Source organism: Trypanosoma brucei, chromosome 9 (assembly GCF_000002445.2).
Source record: "Trypanosoma brucei brucei TREU927 chromosome 9, whole genome shotgun sequence".
Lineage (NCBI taxonomy): Eukaryota > Euglenozoa > Kinetoplastea > Trypanosomatida > Trypanosomatidae > Trypanosoma > Trypanosoma brucei.
Window position 1 is genome coordinate 2962342 of NC_007282.1, and position 15285 is coordinate 2977626.

At 42.8% G+C, this 15285-nt stretch overlaps 3 protein-coding genes and 3 pseudogenes across 3 annotated transcripts, besides 8 other annotated features; all 6 read left to right on the forward strand.

The window, feature by feature from the left end:
- Window positions 1-3068: part of a repeat region that runs on past the window's edge.
- Window positions 1-3316: part of a repeat region that runs on past the window's edge.
- Window positions 3074-3316: a repeat region.
- Window positions 3311-3335: a sequence feature (AT_rich).
- A 594-nt stretch (window positions 3336-3929) lies between these two features.
- On the forward strand, window positions 3930-4142 carry Tb09.244.0300 (hypothetical protein, unlikely; the record flags this gene model as incomplete). The annotated part of the gene is made up of 1 exon (XM_822673.1): window positions 3930-4142. One exon carries the CDS (start codon window positions 3930-3932, stop codon window positions 4140-4142), a length of 213 nt encoding a protein of 70 aa, XP_827766.1.
- Window positions 4143-4698: 556 nt separating this feature from the next.
- Window positions 4699-6223, forward strand: Tb09.244.0290 (annotated as a pseudogene).
- A 2140-nt stretch (window positions 6224-8363) lies between these two features.
- Tb09.244.0280 lies at window positions 8364-9335 on the forward strand (annotated as a pseudogene).
- Window positions 9336-9643: 308 nt separating this feature from the next.
- On the forward strand, window positions 9644-11145 carry Tb09.244.0270 (annotated as a pseudogene).
- Window positions 11146-11346: 201 nt separating this feature from the next.
- Window positions 11347-11407: a microsatellite.
- Window positions 11408-11718: 311 nt separating this feature from the next.
- Window positions 11719-11763: a sequence feature (A-rich).
- A 559-nt stretch (window positions 11764-12322) lies between these two features.
- Tb09.244.0260 (hypothetical protein, unlikely) lies at window positions 12323-12562 on the forward strand (the record flags this gene model as incomplete). The annotated part of the gene is made up of 1 exon (XM_822674.1): window positions 12323-12562. One exon carries the CDS (start codon window positions 12323-12325, stop codon window positions 12560-12562), a length of 240 nt encoding a protein of 79 aa, XP_827767.1.
- A 303-nt stretch (window positions 12563-12865) lies between these two features.
- Window positions 12866-14335, forward strand: Tb09.244.0250 (variant surface glycoprotein; the record flags this gene model as incomplete). The annotated part of the gene is made up of 1 exon (XM_822675.1): window positions 12866-14335. One exon carries the CDS (start codon window positions 12866-12868, stop codon window positions 14333-14335), a length of 1470 nt encoding a protein of 489 aa, XP_827768.1.
- A 6-nt stretch (window positions 14336-14341) lies between these two features.
- Window positions 14342-14369: a sequence feature (AT_rich).
- A 791-nt stretch (window positions 14370-15160) lies between these two features.
- Window positions 15161-15285: part of a repeat region that runs on past the window's edge.

Genomic DNA, 15285 nt, shown 5'->3' on the forward strand with positions numbered 1-15285 from the left:
GCATTTGATGCAGTAGACCACGACAAAATTGCGAGGGAAATGCACAGAATGAAGGTATCACACCACATTGTGAAGTGGTGCGTATCATCTCTGAGTAACCGAACTGGCAGAGTGAGATTCAAGGAGAAGCTTTCCAGAAGCAGAACATTTGAGCGAGGAGTGCCACAAGGAACTGTCCTTGGCCCAATCATGTTCATTATTGTCATGAACTCGTTGAGCCAACGCCTTGCAGAAGTGCCGTTACTGCAGCACAGATTCTTTGCAGACGACCTGAAGCTACTTGCGAGGCACACAGAGAGGGATGTCATCAACCACACACTATAGTGCGGCCTAAACGTGGTGTTACAGTTGTCAAAAGAGTACTTCATGTCTGTAAACGTAGCGAAAACAAAATGCACACTCTTCGGGTGTATAGAGCGCCACCCCCTTACATTACAACTGGACGGCGAAAGAATAGGAGCTGACAGGACACCACAGCTTCTAGGAGTAACATTCCAGTGTCTGCAAGGGATGGCAACACATGCAGCCGAAACGAGACGCAAGATGGACTTCCGACTACTGCAGATAGCAGCCATCTCAGCTTCTACATGGGGGCCAAGACGACAAGTACTGAGAGCTTTTTACGTAGCACTCGTACAGGCACACACCATGTATGGCATTGAGGTATGGTACTGGGACGCTTCGGAACGAAGTCGTGACCTCCTTGCATCAGCACAACACAAAGCCAGTTGAATCATAGCCGGCATACCGCATGGGACGCGCAAAGAGAACTCTCTGCTGCAAGCAAACCTCCTGCCACTCAAGACGACCACTCTTGTGCGCAGCATGAAATTCATGCTGATGTGTGAGTCACGAGGCGGATGTTTACGGCGCAGTGCTGAAGAAGTATACCACAGCAAACACCCAGTCAGAGTCTTACATTCCCGCATCATGCGGTCCTACCCCCACCTCCGCATTGAGCCACGCGAGCACCCACTAGAGACATCGACGCTCCGCCACAGCTGCCGACCGATATTTCACACGCAGATAAAGCCTGTGTCCGCTGATGACCATGAAGATGTCAAAAGGGAGGCTTCCGAAAAGTGGATTGAACGGCATTTTACACGGAGGGGGAAAGGAGCCACCGCGGCGAGAGCACTACGAATTGTGTACTGATGGATCCGTGTCCCTCGGTGAGAAGTCCGGAGCAGCTACCCTGCTCTATAGAAACAACACGCTGATTTGTGCACCCAAAACGGGAGCAGGGGAACTCTCATGTAGTTACAGAGCGGAATGCGTAGCATTAGAGATAGGACTGCAACGGCTGCTGAAATGGCTTCCGGCATACAGAAGCACACTGAGCAGGTTGTCCATCTTCTCTGACTCGCTGTCAATGTTAACAGCACTGCAGACAGGCCCCCTAGCCGTGACGGACCCAATTCTGAGACGACTATGGAGGCTTCTGCTTCAACTTCAGAGAAGGAAGGTGCGCATCCGACTGCAATTTGTGTTTGGCCATTGTGGTGTGAAACGGAATGAGGTTTGTGACGAAATGGCCAAAAAGGCCGCAGATTTACCACAGTTGCGAGACACATAGATCCCCGACATCATTGCTTATGCGAAGCGAGTGCTTAGGTCGGAAGAAGTCCATGAGAACACTCATAGGTTTGGTATCACGGCAACCACTTTCCAACAAAACATAAAGAAGAACTGACGAGGGAAGAAGAAACAACAGTGGCACGCTTTCGGGTTGGGTTTTCAAGGCACTATGGATGGATGTTGCGAAAGATCAACCCGAGTGTGCCTCCACAGTGCCGATAGTGTAACCCGCAACATGCAGCGATAGGACCAACAATACAAACGGTCCCAACTGTTGCGACACGCACTCTTCAGAGAACCTCCGAACCGACCAAATGTACGGAATGCAATGCCACATACCAATGCCGGTCGAGTGCTGTAACGCACATGGTAAACAAACACGGCTTTGTGCGAGCTGATGCCCTCCGGAGGATCAAATACGGCGATGCAAGACCTGCAGTGGATATCCCCCCGGAGCCCCCTCCAGTGGTGGCAATCGTTCCTTTACCATCGAGCACACGAGTCCCGATGAGACTGCAGGTGCTTCATTGTACCCTCTGTGCCTCCAAATTCGCAGTGCCAGGCCGACTATTACACCACCTTCAAACGATACATGGCATAGGCAGCGGTAGTTGCCGCGTGAAAAGGGGGCGAGAGAACGAGGACTCATTGCAAGGAGATGGTAGCGTCCCAGCAGCGCCAGCCCCTCAGGATACACGGAAGCTGCCATTTCAATGTGACCTGTGCGAGGCGAGCTTCGGTACACGTTCTTCCCTGTCACTACACAAGAAATTCAAACATAAGAGCATAGTGACGGAGGATGGTACCGTGGTGGTGGTGCAATTCCCCCGTAAGCGTGCCCGTGAGGGAAACGTTGACGTCCCGGGGAAAGGCGAGGTGCAGTGTGGTGTGTGCCAAAAAGTGCTCAGTTGCAGGGACACCCTCATCCGACACTGTAAAGCTTTCCACAAAGGTGAGGGAGTCGAGCTTAAATGCAGCAAAAGCACAAAACTGTGTGCCACTGATTCCCCGCATACAAACGCATCCATGTTGATGTGCCCACATGCGGAAGGCAGTGTGCTAGCAAAATTGGCCTCACCTTACATCAAAAGAAGATGCACGGTATGAAGGTAGAGCGCGCTGTTACCAGCCAACGCGGCAACTGCGAAGAAACGTCGCTGCACTTGATGAGCTGCCCCGGTTTGAAGGAGTTACGTGTCAGGTTTGCGGTAGAAGGTGAGTGTGTGTGCAGGATGTATGTTTCACTAAAATGCTGGCGCAGTGTCTCATTGCGGTTGAACGGAGCCGGCCGCAGGTGAAGTCCTCACCTAATGTAACAGTTATACAACCCACTCTCCCTTCTGCAACTTTCCCCCTTATTTCCGAGTGTGGAGCTAGCAGGAAAAGCACCGGACGCAGGAATAGTCCAGACACCCTCAGAGACAGAGAGGGGGTATGCAGTCAACAAGCAACAGAAACAGAAAAAGGGGAAGAGAATAATAAACGAATAACAAAAATCAAAACAAAAGGATTGCTAATTGACATCTTTGGGAGAGTCTGGGGTGGGGGACTTCTTGCCCCATCTGCTGTATTCCGTTCAACTGCGGAGCTACAACAAAAATTATAGAGAGTGTGTTAGGCCGAAAAAAAAATGGAGACTCTGCCACAGTCGCCAGATCGATAGCATCTCAGGGATCTACAGTGATGGCTGATGGCCGCGCCAGTGGGGGGAAACTCCCACGAAGGCACGAAGAAAATTAAATATATATATATATATACGTTAATAGGATTAGTAGACGAAAGGAAAGAAAATAAAGTAAAAAGTGAAACAACAGAATAGGTGGAAACACAGTGCATAACTGAATAAAATGATACAAGAGAATATTATGCTTGAAATGTCACATAAAATTGGTTAGATTCTACCGCAGAAATAATGGCGACTGTGTTTGAAATGCATGAACGGCACCAAATATTGATCACTAGGTTTGCGGGCCTACCTACAACTGGTTGTATGGGGGAGTGCTGTAAGTTGAAGATAAACAGAATCCGATTGCAAAGGAAAAGGATGTAAAATGATTTTGGTGGTAATTTTTTTGAATAGGTCTGCCGACAGTAGCGAATAATAATAATAATAATGCAGCGGATATAAAGTGGCGCTACTTGTACATGAATGAATGAAACTCCTCAGTGTCAGAAGAAAAAGTTATCATCGAGCGTCAAGCAGTGTGTTGGAGGGTTTGATGGCCAAGAACAATCATGAATAAGCAAAATTTAGTTTAAAAAAGCAAAGTATAAGAAACACAGCACTTTTCTCATGTTTTTTTGGGATAACAAACCAACAAACGGCCCACACATCTAACGGAGACCTAATAATGAAAGAAACTGTCAACAACCTGGCAGTAACACGCACACTAAGTTTCATCCAACACAAGGTGCGGCTCAGAGCAAAAAACGACCTACAGCCACCATGTCTCATTTTAATTCTAACAAACTACATCTCTATGCGCCCACGAACAAGTGCAATGGCCACAGAATGTGCATTACGCCAAAAAGGCCTAAATAGGGGGCCAAAAATGAAACAATAAATCACAAAGTGGAACCTAACCGACAAAAAGTAGCAAGCGCAGGGTAAGGTTGCAGTAGTTACTCCACCGCCAGTTAAAACTACTAAACTAAGAACGGGAGCCCAAAACACATATTCGGCGAAGCACATGCTGAACAGCAAGCAGAAACCTTAAGAGAGTAGGCAGAAGTTTAATGTCAGTTCCGGAGCTGGCGCTGCGACGCGGCAAACAACGAGAAACCAATAAAAGAGAGGCGATGCGCACAAAATTTGGACGGGCTACCAAAACAGCCAACGCTAGAAATGTCACGGCCGAGTTAACTCTAGCACGTCTACACGGCACGGAGGAAACACCATCAGCAATAATAGACGTGGGCCGACAGCCAAGTCCAACAAAGCAGGATGTCAACGGCAGTAACGTGTGTCAAAACAAAAGCGCCAATGCGAAACAACATGCGATCTTGCCGTTAAAGGCAGTAAAAACCACAAATAAAGCGTCTCCAGCGATCAAAAATCAGGCAATACATCCCCTTAGAATCTTCACAAAAACGAAAAGCAAGCAAAGTATCACAAAGCAAATGCGGCTAGTGGCACAAGTGGCAGCAGCACTAATGGCAACACTATTGAAAAGCGACAGTGCGTTCAGAAGCCAACGCGGCGGACTTGCACTTGCTTTGTGCAGCCTTCAGGCTAGGCGGAGTGGACATGCAGTTGCCAGAAATAAAGGAGCTGAAACAAGCAGACATAGATGAGCTCAGAACAATGAACATGTCAACAGCAGAAGCCAACTGGTAGGAGTTATTTAAAGGGGACCCTAACAAAGACACGTGGCAGGCACGAAAAACCACAATAAAAAAATAACCTTTCTTAATGCACTGGGAACAATCATTCCCACAATGGCAGCAAGACTATCAACGAGCAATTAAGACAGGCAACGGCAAGACATGGCTAGCAGAACACAAAGCACCATCCAACGAGTGGCACAGGCAGCTAGCCGCACATACCATAAATGAAACACTTGAACAGATATTAAGTCTGCGAAAAAGCTACGACAAGATTAAAAGCGATATAACCGAAACGAAGGCCAAACAAGTGAAGGAACTCATATGCGAAGCTCTGTACGGTGAGGGGAAAACGGACTGCACACCAAAAGCAACAGTAACAACAACAGCCGACACAACATGGTCGACCAGCTGCGGCGACAACGGCGGCAAAAGCATCGTAGGAGACATGCTCTGCCTGTGCTGCGCAAACAGCGGCACCAATACTGCGGACAGTGACAACAGCAATATAGCGTGCGACTGGACCAGCAGCATTATCGGCAAATTCGAAGCCGTCACAGCCAAATGCCCCAGCCAAAAACCCGCAAAAATAACGCCACAACTACTTGCAACGACAATAGCGCAATTAAAAAGCGGGATAAGGCACAAGGACCAAGGAAGCGCAATCAAATTCCACCTCGGAAAAGACCCTAACAGTTGCACCGGAAACAGCGGACAACTTTGCTTGGAATACCCTGCCGCTGCCAAAGGAGGCAGCGGAGGCGCGGGTCTAGACGCAATACCATGGCTCAAAAAGATGAACGACGCACAGGCAAAGGCAGACGAAATAGTGGCCTCGGCAGCTGAGGCACAAAGCACGGCCATGCTCATAGAGCTTCTAATAGCATCAGCGAAAGCCACATACAGCGACCCGGCTGTCAACATACAAACCAGCCAAGAATACATTACAGGCGTGGTGCCACCTATCCCTAACCCACGTCAAGCAAGTACAACAAATAAAACTTGCATGTTAAAAGGCACCGGAGATGCCTGCAAAGATGGCTGCAAAGAAATTACAGAAAATAACCAAAAAAAGTGTGTAGTAGATGCAGAAGCGGCGAAGCAACCAGCGCGATCAGGAAATGGAGGAAATGGAGAAACAGCAACAGATAAGTGTAGCGCGGCGAAAACTCGTGGGGAATGCGCTGCAGTGAAATGTTAAATTCCAAAAGATAAAAAAGCTGTTTTTTGGTGGAAAGAAGGCAAGTGCAAGGATTCCAGCTTTCTTGTCCTTAAGAAATTGGCTCTGCTGGGTGCTGTTTTTACCGCCTTGATTTTCTAAAAGAATTTCCCCCCTCAACTTTTTCTTGCTGAAAATTTGATATATTTTAACGGTTTTTGATGAAATATGCAATTTTTGAAAATTTATCAAAATATGAAAATCTGTAATTTTCATATGAAAGTTGACTATGGGTGTAAAGTAGTAGGGTGATGTGGTATGTAAAATAAAATAGATACTTTTTTTTAAGTTTGGTTTTATTACCTTGTTATGGATATTATTTATCGTCATAATAATATGTATAATGATGATTATAGGAATGTGTTTTGAGTATGTAAATATACTAATATTATAATAAAAGTATTTGTCAAGACTGAATTGACATGCCAAATTCACCCTTTTCAAACAATAACAACTGTGTAATGTAAGTAAGTGAGTGGTAAGGGGAGAACAAAGTTTAAAGAGGAAGTGAGAAGTATTGTTATTAAGGAAACTAAGAAGGAAGAAAATAGAAGAATAGGGAATGCTTCCGGCTTCAAACACTAGTATGACAATGGGCATCATCATGCACAAGATAATGGAGACAAAGAACCAAGTGTACAAGGCAACTGCTGTATATAAGCTATTGATAACGGTAGAAGCAGTGTAAGAAAAAGCAGAACTCAGAGGGAATATAGTGCTTTAGGATGAGCTAATTATGCCCGTATACCTATCAAACATGGATAGATGAGTGTGCATATATGGTGGTGAAGGCTATGGTTTTTAATTTTCTGGCGAGTAGAAAAATGAGGCAAAAAAGTGGGATAAGAACTTAATTAGTAGAGTCTTTATCATGTTTTTACATCGATGGCAGAGTAGAGACTGAGAAAGCTCGTAAATGACGCTCACATGTTGTTTTTGTTTGCTATTCATGTTAAATTACAAAATGAAAGTGGAACAACAGCACCATAGTGGCTAGCTAACGCACACCAAACAGACAATAACGTAGACTAATCTTTTACACCGTGTTGCCTCGATCAACCATGAGTAAATAAGTCTGTAGAGGCACTCTGCAGGTATGCAAAGCTTGAAGGCAGTTTCATGGCAACAAAACAGAAGATTTTGCAGATGCTCTGCATAAAAATGTGCAAATTAGTAAAATATATGTGTGAAAATGGCTTTTCAGTGCAAAGTTTACAGTGATACAGTATCAAAAATGAGTACTAATGTGAAAGTTTCTAATTTGGTTCATTTTCATCATCTTGTGGATATTTGTTAAGGCTATAAAAGCGATAATAACAATGATAATGACAAGAGTGTGTGTGTATATACTAATATCATAATATAAGTACTGGAGAAAAGCGCATTGTCGACCAGTATAGAAGCACATAAACCAGTGGAAAGGGTGAAACGAGGGTAAGTGATTGAGTGGAGCAGGGACGTACTGAAAGGGAATGAGGCATATTGTCAAATGACACTAAGAAAGACAGAAAGAGAAGATAGAATATACATGGCTTCAAACATAAAAATGACTATAGGCATTATCATACACGGGAGGATTATTGAGGAATAAAATGTGGAAAAGACAAAATCCGCTGTACATGAAAATTTGCGTTTCTACGTTATTAGCAGTGGTAGAAGCGGAGATAGAAAACTGTAAAACACAGCATATAACAGAAGTAAATGATAGAGGAAAACAGATTATACACTCAAATTAACTCAACAATGGACAGATACCACTTCAATGATGGACATATAAACCACGGGGGAAGTAGTTGTGGAGCCTGCGCTATTGGAAATGCGTATTGAAAACGGACGGTTGTGCTATTTATCACAGGAAGATGGTAAGACCTTTAGTATATATAAAACAAACAGTAAAACTAGCTATCCCTATTCCCACATCAATATGTGGAGGTGAAATATGAAGAATACAAGGAACATCAGAATACACGAGTAAATAGTAGTGGGTGTGTTTAAACATAACTTCTATAAAAAAAAGTATATTACTACTCAAATAAAGGCTTTAGATACTACGCACACGCACTATTCAGCAACTACATTATTACAATATAAAGAAAATAGTCATATATGCAAGCACTATGGTACAACAAATGATTTATTTTGTAATTTTTCTTACATTTCCTTATAGCAATTTCAAACTTTATTAGTATGTTAGGAGAATAAAATTTGTATTTTGAGAACTTCAATATTACCATTGATATTGCATTTAACCTGATTAAGCTCAATATCTTTGCAAGGTAATAAAATAAATAGCATGACAAATATAAGACAGAACGTTCCTAAGAAGACTAGAGTCTTCGTGGTTTTAGTTCAAACTCATGCAACTGAAGGATAGTGTAAGCTCATATTAAGTGCCAAACTAAAGCATGTTGAAATTATTACAATTACTATGGGAGGTTTGTATACTCATGTCAGGCGGCCTAGATGGGTTATGGAATTTTTAGAGAAACAGAATGCAAGTGATGAGGATATTGTAATTCACTTGTATGGATCTGATGTTATTGTTTTTGATCGTGATAAATATGAAAATGCTGTAGAATATTTCATTCATTAAAACATCTGAGTGTTATGGTCCACACTTAGAGTTAAATATGAATTTGTAGCATAGGGAACATGTGGAGAGATGCTATTGGTTTTTTAATGTTGGACAAATAAAAGATAAAAAGTTAACTCATTTACTGAAGTCTTATCCTAGTGGCAGACATTATATTAGTTGCGGTGGTTTGATAGCGAGAGTATGGGCATTTAACAAATTTGAATACGCATTTGGAGAGTTACTAAAAGGTAATGATGAATGATTGTCAGATCAACGTATTTACAAACCGTTGCTAATATGGAGTGCAATTCAAGAAGAAGCTGTTGGACAGAGATTCGTTTTGAAGAGAAAATTAATTGGATTGTATTATGATAAGAGATTATTCTCCATTCCCAATAGTGGTGAAATTGGAGAAGCATCATTCATTCATTTTTCAGGTCAGCCAATTGCATGGGAGGAAAAAGCTAAGTTAATTGTTAAAAATCTTACTTGGTATAACGAATTGGAATTAAGGTGGTTTGGTACAAGACATTTGTAGAAATAAAAGCTTGTTTGATACATGAGATGAAATGGGAATTTCAACTTTCGAGTATTTGTTGCAAATTCAGCATACAAGAAGATCTAAATAGTACGACCAAAAGATAGGCGGTATCAAGGCAAAAAAGTAGAAAATATGTCTGTGGAGCACCCTTCTAGTTTGATAGCTCTGTGCTATTTGCAGTACGGAGGGAAGTTCTTCGGACATATAGAGATGACCACAACCGGAGCAGAGTGAGAACACAACCAACTTTACAACAAACAATTACGACGGCACCTCAACAACGCAGCAGCAATATACTATGATTCGCCCTTTATCCGAAGTCGAACTTGTAATTCCTTTAATGCAAAAGTTATTTTTAAATACTTTGGCGGCAACTTCACACAAAAGAAAGGTATACAAACAGACTATGCTTGGCCATGTCTTATCAATAGTGCTAATAGCCGCTTTACGGTTGGCAGACGGAGCCGCTGATGATAACGCAGCGGTACATCAATTCATGTGTAGGCTAACAGCGCTAGCGGCGACACCCGTAGAACCACCGGCGATAGAAACAAACACTGATTGGGTGATGACGACACTCGAGCAGTTAAACGCTTCGACCACCGACACCAAGTGGCAGGCAATGTTTGACACATCAGAAGCTAACACAAAAGGCGAACAATTCCCAGAAATTAGACCAGCAGTGCAGCACAAGAAAGAATGGAAGGAAGCTTGGCCTCTCTGGTGGAGATCGTTCCAAGCCGCGAGGGCGGCAAAAATAAACTCCGATGAAAACAAAGACTACAAACGTATCTCCGACAAACAACAGCTTGCAGCACTACACTCATTAGTCGAAACGCTAGCAGCGGAGGCGGCAACAGTAAACACAAAGTATCTAGCAGCCAAAACCAAAGCGACGGTAACAGAAAAGGAAACAGCCCAAAACGCACTAACTGCGGCACTCTATGGCGGCGATGGCACACAGTCAACAGTCGCGCGGCCAGCCACCATTGCCGCGGGCAGTACTTACACAGCAGTCTGCGGCAAAGCGGCAAAGGGCAAGAGTCTCATAAGAGATTTCTTCTGCCTTTGCAATGCGGCGGTAGCATCCCAGAAAGTATGTACAGATGCCTACTCAGGAGCCGACTGGGGCGGATCAGTAACAGCAACGAACCTAGAGTGGACGGCCCTAAAACGGACATGCCCGGCAACAGAAGCTGAGCAAGCGACTCCGGAACTCATTCAGGAGTTCCTAGCCGCTTTTACAGCGACCCTGACGCAGAAATCAAGCGGCAGCGAACTGTATGTCAGGCTGGGAAAATCAGAGGACCACACGTGCGACGGCACCAGCAACAAAGTTTGCGTAGACTACAGCGAGCACTTTAAGAAAAACTCTGGAAAAGGGATTCAAGCGATAGCATGGTTCAAAAAATTGCAGGAAGCAGCCACAGCCCTGCGTCGCATGTATTCAGCGGCCCAATTAGCAGAAGCCTATGCTACACAATTGATTGCATACAAAACGAACGCTGATGCAGCATATGAAGCGGCAATAGCAGGAAAACTTGTCAGAGCAGCAGAAGCAGCCAACCAAGCAAGTAAGGACAAAACCACGGTAAGCCCGGCAGCAGACTCAAACTGTGCACAATACAGGGCAAACAAGACTTGCACAGAAAATGACTGCAAATGGGATAGCACTAAAGAGACAACAGGAAAATACTGCAAACCTAAAGATGGAGAAGGACAGACAAACACAGCAGTAGGAACAGGAGAGGCACCAAATGCAGAAGGCAAAAAGTGCTCCGAAAAAAAACTGGGTCCGACTGCAAAGATGGTTGCAAATGAGATGGAAAAGAGTTCAAAGATTACAGTTTTGGAATAACTAAGAAACTTGCTCTGGCTGCTGTTTCTCCTGTAGCATTGGCAGCATTTTCACTATTCCAAGTGTTTTTTCCAAATTTTATGCTGTTTATAAAAAGTATGAAATTTGGTATGAAAGTGGCCTGGGGGAGAAAACTAGTAAGATTATGAAGTATGAAAATGAGTGCCGCTCTATTTTGTTTTATTTTATTTTTTAACGAATATTAGTTAGGGTTATAATAGGAGTGGTAATTATAAGAATTTGTTTTGTATATAGTAATATTATGATAAGAAGAGTAATGATAATAATAATAATGATAATGATAGTAATGATGGGAGAGTGTTGTGAGTGTGTATATATGAATATTATAATATGAAAAGTAGTGAAGACTAAGTGGGATGCGAAAATTTAAGCACTTAAATAACTGCAAGTGTGAAATAAGAGTAAATGAGCGAGTGAAAGTGGTAAAGAGCACGAGTAAAATTATTATATGAGATGGAATATGCGCAGTTTGAAACACAAACTTAACAATGTACATCATTATGCTCTTGAAATTGATTCAGTAGATAACGAGGGAAAGACAAAGTGTGGTGTACTGGACAATTTTAGTTGCTAAGTTATCTGTAGAAACAATGAAAGAATACGAAAAGAAAGGAAATGAAAAAATACGAAAAGAAAGGAAATGAAAAAATACAAAGTGAAACAGCAGAGCACGCGGCAGGAAAGCTGAAAAGAGAATAAGAAATATGAAGATTTTTATACAAAGTTCACACCGAAGTTGTTAGATAGCGCTGCAGAAATTGTGTAACATGTATTTTTTATCTTATAGCAGTTGCGAATATGCAGTTATTAAGTATGAAAGGTGTTATATGGAGAAGCAGGAAGAAGGGATTATATAAGTGTATGGTAATGTCTATTTCTTTCTGTCATAACTTATCGTATTGATGGCTAACACTTGTGGTAAATGACAAAAGATTACTGGAAGGGTTTTTAAAGAGGGGACCATCAATATACTACTGTGAACTGAAATGGAATTGTAAAAACGCAGAATCCACATAAAATAGCGCATGCATCGAGAGGCAGAGGATATTTGTATGACCTTGAGAAAGTTTTAGATGGTACACGTCCCTTAATGACACGATGGACAGACGTTGAGCCCATTCAAGGGACGAGTAATTTGCATAAGAATACACGGTGAGGTGACATTGGTTGAGCAAATCGTAGAAATTCATTCGAGAGAGTGCATTCATGTCTCAAATTTACGAGTATGAGCACGAAGCAGCAGCGATTGATGACAAACAGAGCAAAAAAGGAGGGTATGTGACCAACAGAAGCCAAAACTCTATTTCTCCGTGCTGTCGTAAGCAGGTCCCCTGGGCAAACAAAGAAAATGGATTAGAAAAAACAAACACTGGCGTTTTAGATAGACGTTGCGTATGTTTTATGGAAACGAAAGGTTTGAATAAGAACGACACTACTCCCAGATGAAATAAGCGTCCACCGTAGTGACACAGAATTCAGCAAGCGAATGGAGAATTTAGAATTATATACCGTCTGTCGAGAAAAACAGCTTAAAAATGTATTAATGTTAGCACCGTGGAGGTCTCGTATGTTTTTCCCGGCAGAAACTGGACGCCAAATGATTTATAATTAAAACAACAAACACCACACTCGGCGTAAGTAACTATAAACTAACCAAACTGACAGAAAACAGACCTTGCAAGCACCCAGATACAACAAACCTATAGTGTCCAAGAAAGCAAATTCTCATCTTTGTAGCAACTTACGTCGATGGACTACAAAGACTGCTATGGCTACTTAGCAGCACTGACCTTTGTAGTATCTTTGTGCTCAGGCGCTCCACTAACAGACAACGACCCTGTAGCCGAGCAGATATCAGACCTGTGCAAAGAGAAGTTTTACGTGGAAACACTCATCCAAAATCTCAAGCAAAGAGTGCAAAGCACCGCGGCCTCAATCAAAGACATGGAGAAGCTGAAAGCAACATGGGAAAAAGCAGCAGCCGCCACATCTGATGCCGCAAAAAAATGCCTATTCAGCGCACTGGAACACAAAGCCGATGCGGAACTATTGAGGGAACTGCCAAAGATAGAAGAAGCAACAGAAGCGGTGACAACAGCTCAAATAGCATTGTCCGAGCATGTGGGGATGCTAGGAGCCACCATAACTTTGGCAAAAACTAAGCTCGACAGCGGCAGCAGTAACCACGGCAACGCCGGCACAGGTTCAATCAGAATAGCACTCTCTAGAACAACCGCAACAACAGACCTCTGCAACGAACCCGCGACTATATCGGATATCAAACCTGGAGTGTCGGAAATTCAACCAGACAAACTGTTCAAACTTAAACTAACCAAACCAACAGATCTGCACAAGCACATGTTCGTCGACTGGCTAACGATCGGAGGACTAACGAGCTGCACGGCGCACACATCTTACGACCAAAACTTCGACGCCGCCCTCAGTGGCTGCAACTACAAAACGGCAGCCACAGCGGAGGCTAAACAAGCCACAACCAAGCCGACCTACGGCACCACAGAGGTCACGCTATTCAAAAATAACGACCCAGAACAGCAATGCGAAGTAACAGATCTACCAGCTGGAGGAGCCGCAGACAAACACAAAAAACTACAACATTCACTGTGCCGAGCGTTGCAATTAGGCAATGTCAACGGACGGTCGCTGCGACAACTAAACGGCGCGGCACTACAAAGTGACCATGTTGTTGCCAACACAATCAGAAACTGCGACCCAGTCTTCCAAAAACTAACGACAGCCACAGATGGCGAAGGGACAACTGAGTTAAAAAAATACATCAAAGAAGCATATGGAAGCTCTGCAAGCGAGTTCGCTGAGAAGTTCATTACAAACGCGGAAAAACTACAAATGACGTTGCGCTTAAATGATAAAATAGAAACAAAGGATTTGAGTGCTGTTTCACCAGGTGAACAAACCGCAGCAGCTCTGAGTCATATACAGGGACTACATAACAAAAGGGAACTTGAAGCAGGAAAAAAGAGTACAAGCGCTGCGGCGGTTGATCCACAAAAATCAGAGGACTGCAAGGGAGAAAAGGACGAAACTAAATGCAACAAAAAAGATGGGTGTGAATTCAAAGACGGGGAGTGCTTAGCTAAAGTGACAACAGCAGCAGGGACAGATGGTAAAACAAACACCACAGGAAGCAATTCTTTTGTCATTCATAAGACCCCTCTTTTGCATGTATGTTTGCTGCTATAATAACACTTTAAATAATTATTTGTAAAATATTTTTCTCAATTATATGAAAATTATAGAAACTATGACAGTTTTCGTTTTTGAAAGAACTTTATAAAATTAATCATACTTCAAATGTAACAATACTTTTTAATAAAAAAGTAGAAAATAGAAAATTTTTCCGATTATGATTTATTTTGCTTATGGATATTGGTTAGGGTTATAATAATGTAGTAAAAGTAATAATAAAAGGAGCGTGTTTTCATTACATATTATGTAATTATAAAACAAGCAGGAGGAACCGAGTGACGGGACAAAATTAAGCACTTAAACAACAGTGAACTCGTAATAATTTTAATTTAGTGACAAAGATTAAAATGGATAAAAACAGAAATGTATATGGATTATATTCACTTTTAAACGCTCAAATGGAAAAGTGATCACAACAACAATAACAATAAATGCTGTATTATTACTAAACAGATAAAAACGACACTCTAGCGTATGTAGATACAAAACCTAGCTGTAAAACGCTCACTGGATCACTGATGAAAAAAACACAAGAGAAAATAAAAGGAAAAGAAGAAGACACAAAAGACTTTTTTTAAATTTTCTTCGTGCCTTCGTGGGAGTTTCCCCCCACTGGCGCGGCTATCAGCCATCACCGTAGAGCCCTGAGATGCTATCGATCTGGCGACTGTGGCAGAGTCTCCCTCTTTTATTAAGCCTAACACACCCTCTATAATTTTTGTTGTAGCTCCGCAGATGAACGGAATACAGCATATGGGGTAAGAAGCCCCCCACCCCAGACTCTCCAAAAGATGTCAATTAGCAATCCTTTTTTTGGAGTTCCACATCACCGAACAGCAGCATCTTAGTGCGGATGATACTGCTGATGGCACGCTGGCACGTGCCCAGGGACCGACAAATGAAGAACGGTGTCCCAGCAAGACGCTGCTGATCCCTGTGCTGTA